General features: G+C 45.1%; 1 protein-coding gene across 3 annotated transcripts in view; it reads left to right on the top strand.

Moving 5' to 3' along the window:
* Positions 1-3,187: 3,187 nt before the first annotated feature.
* Positions 3,188-10,201, top strand: part of MARF1 (meiosis regulator and mRNA stability factor 1) — a 36,284-nt gene continuing 29,270 nt past the window's right edge. Inside the window, exons 1-4 of one of the 3 annotated variants that reach the window (XM_014610785.3) lie at positions 3,188-3,265; positions 4,769-4,973; positions 6,196-6,864; positions 8,413-8,587. In XM_014610785.3, the coding sequence (XP_014466271.1) occupies positions 4,830-4,973; positions 6,196-6,864; positions 8,413-8,587 (988 nt within the window). In that variant the 5' untranslated portion in view covers positions 3,188-3,265; positions 4,769-4,829. Of the gene's footprint in view, positions 3,266-4,768; positions 4,974-5,601; positions 5,692-6,195; positions 6,865-8,412; positions 8,588-10,201 lie in introns of those variants that run through there. The other 2 variants (XM_019494749.2, XM_014610786.2) reach the window with 2 other exon arrangements.

Genomic DNA, 10,201 nt, shown 5'->3' with positions numbered 1-10,201 from the left:
TGCCTACATCCTTAGACCAACCCAGCTACAACCAACAGCACTGAAACATGTGTACACGTACACTTTTCCCTTGGAATGTCTTAAAAGTGCACTTAAACCCAGGATAGAAAGTTTTAATTCCAAAGGATCAGGTTTTCACAGAAATATGGGCAAGTAGCTGTAATTAGTTCAAATATTAAAGTGTAACATTGGTATATTAAAAGCCCCTCTCAATCTATTCTTTGGTTACTGAAGATTCTGCATTTCCACCCTGCTCTAACTGAACTCACGGACATGAGCTGCCAATGCGTGGAAGTGGTCAGAAAAGCTAACCGCACCTTGCCGTGCATCTACAGATGCACCATAAGCAGGTCCAGGGAGGTGATGTTTCCCCTCTATGCGACATTGGCCAGGCCGCAGTTGGAGTACTGCGTACAGTTCTGGAAGCCACACTTCAAGAGGGATGTGGCTAACCTTGAGAGAGTCCAGAGGAGGACCACTCACGTGATCAGGGGGCAGTAGGCCAAGTCCTGCGAAGATAGACTAAAGGGCCTAAATCTATTCAGCCTCCACAAGAGAAGACTGAGATGGGATCTGGTGGCCATCTATAAACTCACCAGGGGGGACCAGTGGAAAATAGGTGAGGCTCTATTCCCCCGGGCACCACCTGGGATAACAAGGAATAACAGCCACAAATTGATTGACAGCAGGTTCAGGCTTGATATCAGGAGGCATTACTTTATAGTTAGGGCTGCCAGGCTCTAGAATGGGCTCCCAAGGGAGGTGATGCTCTCCCCTACCTTTTGGGGTCTTCAAGAGGAGGTTGGATAGATATCTGGCTGGGGTATTATGATCCCAGCACTCATTCCTGCCCAGGGCAGGGGGTCGGACTTGATGATCTGTTCAGGTCCCTTCTGACCATAGAAACTATGAACCTAAGGTTAGGTCCTTTGAGAGACACCAAAGCACAGTATTTACATGTGCCTTTTTTATTATTTCCATTTGGAAATTATTTCAATAGAAGCCCAACAATCCTGTAGAAAGGTAAAGAGAAGCTAGGAATGACCTGAGTGATCACACCCAGATGCTGTTTATCTAGCTTAGGCCACTGGGAAGCACAGGGATGCTCACCAGCCATCAAGGAGCCAGATCCAAAAGCTCAGTGCAGTCAGGTTTCTTTGATTTGACTTCACCAGACTTCAGGTCTACTTTTATTAATAACAGGGCTAGGGTATCCTGATGCTTTTTGAAGTACCACAGGGGTGCACCTATCGGATAATGCACACAAATACTTGCTCATTAGGTGTGTCTGGTATTTGCTTCCTGAGAGGCAAAACAAATACACAAATTACCACACTGGAGTTTGATTCAGCCCACATGAATGCAAACATACATCACTGACTGCACTAGCAGCTCAGCAACTAGTTTTACAAGACACCTGGCAACAGGCACCCATATATCCTTGCAAGGAACTGAAACTCTGATCCTGATCCTGTTGACTCTGACCATGCAGGGTCAAACCCCTGAAACCATAGGGGACCAATCCTGCAAAGGCTTCAATATCTGCTAAGAGGAATGCTGATCCTTTGAGTCCTCAAGGAACCAAGGCGTTAGCGTAATAACCACGACAGAATGTAAACCAGGGGTTGGCAGCGTATTTGGGCAGAGTGCCAAGAGCACCCGTAACCTCAACCTGTAAGATTGTGGCGTGCCAGGGTGGATGGTGGAGGACCTGCATGGGGACCCGATCTTTGTTCTGTCCCTTTCCTGACATCTGTCCCAAGGCATGCGAGCCCTTCACAGAGTGTGGGCTACTCATAGCAGGTGGTGGACACAGGGGTCCGCAGAGCCCCAGCTTCGCTCACTGCCAGCAGTGGATGCACACACGCCTCAGGGCGGATGATAGGGAAGGGGCCAGGGCTGAACTGCCACAACAAGGATCAGGCTCCTCACGGCTCCCCTGCTGTCCATCCTGGGGCACAAATGCAGATCAAAATACCTTCATGTGCCATGCTCCCGTACACGTGCTGGGGGTGCCTACCCCTGGTGTAGACTCTTCAGTTAAAGGAAAAACCATAACATAACAACTTGGCAAAATAATTTTAGCATTGATCCTCGGCAGGTAAAAAAGCTGATGCTGATCTTTAAACTTTAATGGAGCCATAGGCTCCAGGGCTCAAACACCCTCTGAAAAAAGTTAGCAGGTGCTTAGCACCCACCAAGCCACCTACAGATGTTTAAAAAAAACCCCAAACACTTTACCGGAAGCAGTTCTGCCCCTTCTGGTGACTTCTACCCAGCTCTGTAGCATCTGTAAAGATCAGTCTCTTCAGCAGGGCTTTTTGATGCTTTTAGCTAAAGCCAATTCAATCAGCTATTAGATCAAAGTGCCAAAAAGGCCCCACTAAAGCACCCCATCTTCACAGACGCTGCAGAGCTGGGTAGAAGTAACGTGTTGCCTCTTCTGGGCCTGCTGGGGCTTGGCGTGGGAACGTGCCCATGCTGGGGTTGGTGGGTTGGGGGTTGTGTTTTTTGTTGGGTTTTTTTTGGGGGGGGGGATTATGCCTGCACACACCCACCCGGCCAAAAAAAAAGTCACACCTATGATCTGCCCCTCTGTCTTCACGTTTGCTTACTTCAGACATTTAAAAAAAAACAACCTTGTGCAGATATTCTCCATTTCAGGATCTCACCGGCCCCGACAGCCTTCTTCTACCTAGCTGCGGGGGTGGAGGAAAAAGGCTGTTTCCTTTTCGATTTCCAGACAAACTATTTCAAAGCTGTTGTAAACCATCAAAAAAACCCCAAAGTACAAACCCCAAAAAACTTAAAACCGCCTTTTAATTCATATCCAAAATATCTCAATTTGGGAAAAGCCAAGGGGCTACTTGGCGCCGGGTCACTGGAAACATCCCCTCAGCTGCCCATCTCCCGGCTGTTTCCCACGAAGACGCCATCCTGCCCACGGCCAAGTGACCCCGCGGCGGCTCTGACGCGAGTCAGTCTATAGGGACCCCCCCCCGGCCCGCGGACACACGTGCGTGCGTCATCGCCCAGACTCCCTGCGGGGGCGGGGCCCTGCTCGGCCGAACCCCGCCCCTGCGCGGGGGAGGTGCGGGAGGGGACGGGCTTTACGACAGTTCCCGTTTACGACCGGCGCCCGTTTGCGGCTGTGCGCGGTGCTTGGCGGCGGAAGGCGCGGAGCGGCGGGGGAAGCAAAACAAAGGGGCGCGAGGGGCGGGCCACCATGTGAGGGGCGGCGGTGGCGGTGGCGGGAGCGGCCCAGGTGAGCGGGCGGCGGGGCAGCTGAGGAGGAAGCCCCGGGGTGGGGAGCGGCCCAGCCCCGCCCCTCCCCTCCCCTCCCCTCCCCGGGCGTCCTCCCCGGCCCGCGGCGCAGGGGGGGCGTCGGAGCCGTTCCCGAGGCGGCTCCGCCCGGAGACACTGGGAGGGGGTGAGGGGCTTCTGCCCCCGTCCCGGGCTTGTTACCCCGCGGCCTCACGGGCGGCCCCTGCTGGTCTTGCTGCTGCTCCAGGCAAAACGCCGCGGTCAAATCAAGGGGGTGGGGGACCCGCTCAACCCCCTCAAGCCCCAGCCTACTGAACCTCAGCCCAGAGGTGAAAAGCGCAGAGGGTTCCTTGACTCTGGTCTTGCATAAGTGTTTCTTGCCAGGTGTTACATCAGCGTTTCTTGCCCTTTGTTTTAAAGTGATTGAATAAGTGTCTCCGTTTCATAAGCCGAATGCTTTCGAGTTGCGAGAGTCGATCGGCTCGATGTCCTGTTCTGAAGAGAGCGGGTCTGAGGCTGCAGTTGGGAGCGGAGATCACGTGGGCATTTAGGCTTTTATGTTCATAGTAGTTGCCGTAACTTCTCAGTAACGTTACTTTTAAAAAAACCCTCAAGTAAAGGGTTTGGCAGCCACCACCCAACTTACATAAATGAAACTAAAGGCTGAGAACCAGCTTGGCCTAGCGGATGCAGCATGCGGGCACAGGTCAAGAAGCCTGTTTCTAATCAAAGCTCACTTAATACATTTGCTGCAGGGTCTTGGGAGGTTGCTTATGTTTCTGGGACTCTAAAACAAGACAGATGCTCATATCTCAAGGCATGCAGAGGGTTAGCACAATTTTATAGAGTCTGGATTAGGGAAAGAACTATATAAATACCATTCCATCCAGGAAGAGCACACACCAACTGCTGCAGCTTCCTTAGCCTGACGAAGGGTTTTTGAACCCGAAAGCTTGCTTAATAACTGTTCTCCAACCATTTGAGTTGGTCTAATAAAAGATATCAAATTCACCCAAGGAACCTTGTCTGCCTATATAAATACCAAGCATTTATATTGTTTGTCCAAAACAGATGAATGTATAAGTTGTTGCAGGTTAAATGAGAGAAAATTTGATGATTATTTAGTTTCCCATTTGTTGAGTACAGTTGGTTTCATTTTGGACGCTTCTCTTGAAAATCTAGATCCTGGTTTCCTGGTTAATATTCATAAGTGGCGTGATATTATGAATTATATAAAACCACCTTAGTAGTCGGTAAGATTTACTGTGAGCCTAAAAAATGCTTTTATCAACTTGCTTATGCCTCAGGTTTGTGTTCAGCTTCAGGGAGAAAGTTACAAAAACACATTGTAGAAATAAGTCTAAGTTGCTTCAAAATATTTATTGAGTTGAATCAGGTAGTACAGATACAGAAACTTCCTTTTTATTGGAGTACAGAATATAGCAACATATTTGTTTTCATTATCTTTAAAAATATTTTTTAAAACATGCTCATTTTTTTACAGGTGGGAAGAATGAAAGAAAAGAGGGATGAAAGAATGTTGAACCATTTTGTATGGCTGTATAATGGAAGGAAACAGTTCAGAGAACCTCTGCAATAGATCTTTTGGGTGGCTTCAGCGACAAGATAATGATGTTAAACCATGGCTGTGGAAATTCTCTAATTGCTTTTCTGCGACTGGAAAGACTTCACCTTGCAGTACAGACACGGTAATTTTTCACTGTACTAAGACATAACTAATGTACTAGAATAAACTAATGTATCACATTATGCAGTATTAGGTGGGCAGTGGGCTGGGTTGTGGGACAATTGAGTAGTGTCAGCTCTGTCACTGACCAGTTGAATAGTTCTTAGCAAATAACTTTTTTTTTCTCAGTTTTGCTCCATCTGTAATGAATAGAGAATACAATGTATGAATACTCAGTTTGATCAACTTTAAAGTGCTTTAGGCATTTTTTCCTATCTTCATAGCTGATTTGCTTAAGCCCTGAATCATAACAAATAGTCTTATTTCTTATAAGACAAACTTTTAGAACAGCCTTTTACAGTTATTTACAAATGCCTAATTCTTGCCTATCTTTTGTCCCACGGCTCTACGCACTTGCATTTTAAAATTCTAATGTAAAGGATTGAAAATCTAATGAAATCTAGAATTTACACGTGCAAAAAAAAAAACCCATGTACCCAACAAATTTGGTTCCATTGTCCAGCCACCCCATGGGGATTCCATGTTTTGTTTTTGGTTTTTTTGTTCTTCTGCTGTTGAAAAATCACTGCTTTGCCATCATAGTTTACCTGTGTTCTGTCTCTTTGTTTTTGTTCTTTTTCTGTTCTTAGCTTTTAGATGCTCATTTTTCACTTCGTGGTTACTACGTATCTTTTAACAGCCTATATTTGATGGCCTTGATCCAAGTCTGAGTAAATAATGTATGTACTCTAAGTAAATTATATATTATAACTATCTCTTTATTACTTTTTCATTCCAGTTTGCTTCCATTACAGAAGTTGTATGTCCTGGTGATTATTATATGTCCATTTGCTTTGCTTTTCAAGTGCAGAAAAAATTAATTTCAATTTTAATTTCTTAACTCTTTTCTTCCTGCCTCCTTCGGTTTCTGCATTTGGTGACCCATCTTTGTAGTCAGTTACTGTTCTGGTTTATAGTCTTTTGTATTTATTATTCCGGAAATGTGTCCCTTTTAAATTCATGTATGCAACTCATCCAGAAGATGTGCAGAGCTTAGCACATGCATCTGATGTTAATGGTGGTATTTATAATCATTTATGATTTCCTGGCTTCTGTCATAGTTAAAATAATAACCAGTAAATATTAGCTGTTTGTTACTGTAAATTAGTGGGTTATACCTTTTACATTTTGGGGCAAATCTCATGTATGTTTTTTGTTTTTTCTGCCCCTCCCTCCTCCACCAGAAAGATTACATGGAGAACAACAAAACTGCTGTGGAATTGAAGGATGCTCCATCTCCTCACCATGCTAGCTCTAAACTCTTTCCAGCAGTACCACTTCCTGATGTTCATCCTATTCATCAACAGCAAATACAACTTTCTCCTGCCCCCAAAGTAAGCTGTTGCGCTCATGGCTCTGACTCTTCCTGCACGTCTCAGTTGCATTTTGGTAGTGGTGGTGGTAGCTTGATACACCCTGGCACAATATTAGACTCTCAAAGCACTGGGACAATTACTTGTCAAATAGGGTCAGGGTTTGCTTATCAGTCTGCATCTTCACTCAAGAATGCTCCAGCTAGAAGCAGTTTGACAGGCATTGCAAACGACTTCCCTGGCATGTGCATAGAAAATAATGTATCTTCCTGTCAACATCTGCCTTGTTGTGGAAAACTCCATTTCCAGTCCTGTCATGGTAACATGCACAAACTGCATCAATTTCCAGCCCTTCAGAGCTGTCCATCTTCTGGCTATTTTTCCTGTTCTGAATTCACAAGTGGGGCTGCAGGGCACTTGGAGGAGCACATTACACAATCGGAGCTAACATCACGTGTGTGCGCCAACTCTTTGCACCTAAATATGGCACCTTCGGTTTCTTTAAAAGGCTCTCACTACTGCAATGACTGTTTAAGCAAGGTTTGTATACGTTGCATTTCCTCTTATAAAGACCTGTTTGTTAGAGCTTTTACAATAAACCTTAAGTGGGAGGGGCTTGAATTCTTAGTGGCTTGAATCTTGTAGTTCATGGATCAGCAACCAATGGCCCACAGAGCAATTGGATGTGGCTTACAGGGTTGGTGGGGTAGGGGGTTCAGCAGTGAGGGGTTTCACCTGTGCTGTGCTGCAGCCAGGAAGTGGAGAGAAGTGATAATGGCAGCTGGATCCTAACCCATCTTGGAACCAAGCTGGTCTTTTTAGCCTGCCGCCAGAAAGCTTAAACTAGAATAGCAGTTGGTAGTGTTAAGTAGAATAAGGGCAATGGTATAGGAAGACTGGTCTTTCCAAGGTGAGCGCTTTTATGGAAGTAACATTCACTTTTGTGGGAAGGTAGAACAGGCTACTATACTGTTTGATTGTATGTATTCTAATTCTATTATTAATCGAACAGAATGTTAAATAGTCCCGGAAAGAGAGCTTACTTTTTTTCTGACAGATCCAGATAAAATGTACCTTTAGTAGTGACTTGATGGATTGAATGACATTTAGTCTGTAATCAGCACAGGGATCTGATCAAGGTGGATCTCATGAATAAAGACAAGTGCCTGAGATCAGCCTTTCTTAATCTATAATTACGTTTTTGATTCAATATCAATTCAGTATATATTGAATTTTTAACTGAATTCAGATTTAAATTCAATTTAAATTTTATTAATACTTTAGAAGTGACGTTAGTTGCAAATCTTGTACTGCAACATTACTTGAGGCTCAAAAATTGAGAGGAGTTTAAAAAAATTAATATCAAAATGAATATATAAGTTCACCAAAAAAGGGCCAAGAATTTGGCCTGACTTATGGGTCCCTTGATATTGGAAATTTTGAGATTCATTAAAACAACAGTCTTCCCTTTCTCCCCCACCCCCTTGAAAATTGAGGCTACTTGCAGATGTAAAAAAACCCAAACAAACAGCACTTAACTTTAAACTTGGCGTGCTCCTGCGCTGAGCCCAGCACATGCCCAGGAGAGGCAATGTATTAGTTGGACCCGACTTGCCCAACATCTCTACAGGTCGGGCACTTTAGCATGGCTTTTGGGGTACTTTTTATCTAGTAGCTGATTGAATCGGCTTTAGCTAAAAGTGCCCAAAAGCCTGGCTGGAGTGCCCAATCTGTACAGATTCTGTGGAGCTGGGCTGAAGTAAGGTGTTGCTGCTTCCGGTAAAGTGTAATTCTGTGGCTTTTTTTAATGTCTGCGAGCAACCTGAATGTCTTAAGGATGGTGTCTGAATCAAGCACTTAGAATCCTCAGTCACTGTTGGGGTTTAAGGTGTGCAAAGAAAGGAAGGTTGTATGAGGGAAAGATGCTTTATTCAGTGTTATTGATGTACCTGTTCATCTGAAAACTAACCTCAGTTGACTAGAAAGTGTTTGTCATTGGAGGGGTAAGAATCAGTGTTTAGAATTTGGAATGGTACGCGCATTTATGTACACTAAACTAACTCATGTTTTGGAAAAATGTCTCAACAGCCAACCAGAAATAGTTTAATTGATCCTGTTAAAGTATGGCCAAATATTCCTCCTCCAAGTACTAAGACTGCACCCATCTCTATCCCAATATGTAATGGCTGCGGAACCAAAGGACCAGGAAAAGAGACACGTTTATTACTGGCGAGCAGCCTGGGCAAATCTCCACAGAAATATGGTAAACACCATTTGTTTGAAAGGTTTATTTAAAGGATGCACTTCTTAAAAAGCTATTGAATATTAAAAATTTGCACCTCTTTCTGAGAATGTTTAAGTAACACCAAAGCATACTAAACTATTTGTTTCTGTTTGATAGCTCAGTCCAGTCAGATAATGACATTAGCATAATGCTCTATTTACTCAAATATGAGACAAGGTTTTTTCCCCTCAGTTGGCTTTGGAGGTGGAAAAGCCACTTGTCTTATTGCATGGAAGGAAATCTCACTAAACACATTCTCTATCAATAAACTGCTGCCAAAAGCAGCATGTGTTCAGTAATGGAAACCAACTATGAAGCTGATCAAATGCAGTCAAAACTAAACATGATTAAAATACCTGTCCAGCACTGGGCAGACATGGTGATGGGTACCTACCACAAGGATATGTTAGTGCAAACCATCTGACTAAGACATATGCTAGTGCCCATTAAGTGCAATCCCCCTCACCACTGACTCTTTCAAACCATGGCGAGCAACAACATTTCATACAGTTCATCCAATAGCCCTCAGTCGTGCCCCCTCTCAGCCTGGTGCCTATGATTAATGTGGGCCAGCTCTCTATTAGCGCATCCAGATGAGCACAGTTGTGCAGTATGTGATGCTGCAAACACGTTTGCAACACCACGTACTGCACAGTCTGGTGTTCTCTGTGCTGCAAGGGTGCGCTGCTTATGCATAGGGGTCAGAAAATCTGCTGAAAAAAAGAACTGGAGCACGTACACTCGGACATCACGCACTACTGAAAAGCGGAGCTAGGCCACCTGGAACTGTGCTGCAGCTGCTGGCGAGGCTCTGCCGGGCAGGATTGCCACAGCTGCAGCCCCGGGAGGCCCCCAGGACCCAGATAAGGCTCCTGGGGCCAACTCAGTACTGGCTTCAGCTTCCTTTACTGCTCCCTGGTGTAACATGCCACACACCAAAGCGCATGTGGCACTGGCATTCCTTGGGGACAAGTAGCTGCATCTCAAGGTGCGCCGCTGCTAGTTGTCCTCGGGGAACCAAACTCCCACACACATCTGGATGCACCCCATGAGATGAAGCCAGACCAGGTTGCTCTGCATCTTATTTGCATGTAAATTTTTGGAGCATCCCAGGACTTGTGAAAACAACACATGGTTCCAGTCATGAGTGGGGGCTAATAAGCACACGAATCCTTTGAGGGAGGTATCTGGAGTATACACACATACTGAGCAGTGCGGAGTTGTGGGGTCGCTCTGGCTTGAAATGCTGTTGACTGGTGGGGCTTAGCCAGGGGAATGAACTAATGCGGTAAATCGTGAGCCTTTTGGCTTTGGACTAATATCATGCATCATTTATACTAGATACAAGTAGGTGCCAAACTGCTTTTCAAAAGTGTGTTTATGAAATGCCTGTGCTAAAACTTGCAGCTGTTTCAAAAAAAACCCAAAACTACACATTAATTCTGGATGAGCTAAGTCTATGGGTACTATATGCAAATTTTGGGTTGCCATGTTTAATTTCAAGCTTTTTCTTTTCACATTTGCTCCTCACTTCCATGTGCTCAGGGAGAGCTGGGTCTGATAGTAAGGAGAGGAGGAAGAGGCTGCCGAGGG

This window comes from Alligator mississippiensis, chromosome 13 (genome assembly GCF_030867095.1).
Source record: "Alligator mississippiensis isolate rAllMis1 chromosome 13, rAllMis1, whole genome shotgun sequence".
Taxonomy (NCBI): Eukaryota; Metazoa; Chordata; order Crocodylia; family Alligatoridae; genus Alligator; species Alligator mississippiensis.
Note: the sequence above shows the minus strand (reverse complement) of the source record. Positions and strands in the feature narration are given on the sequence as shown.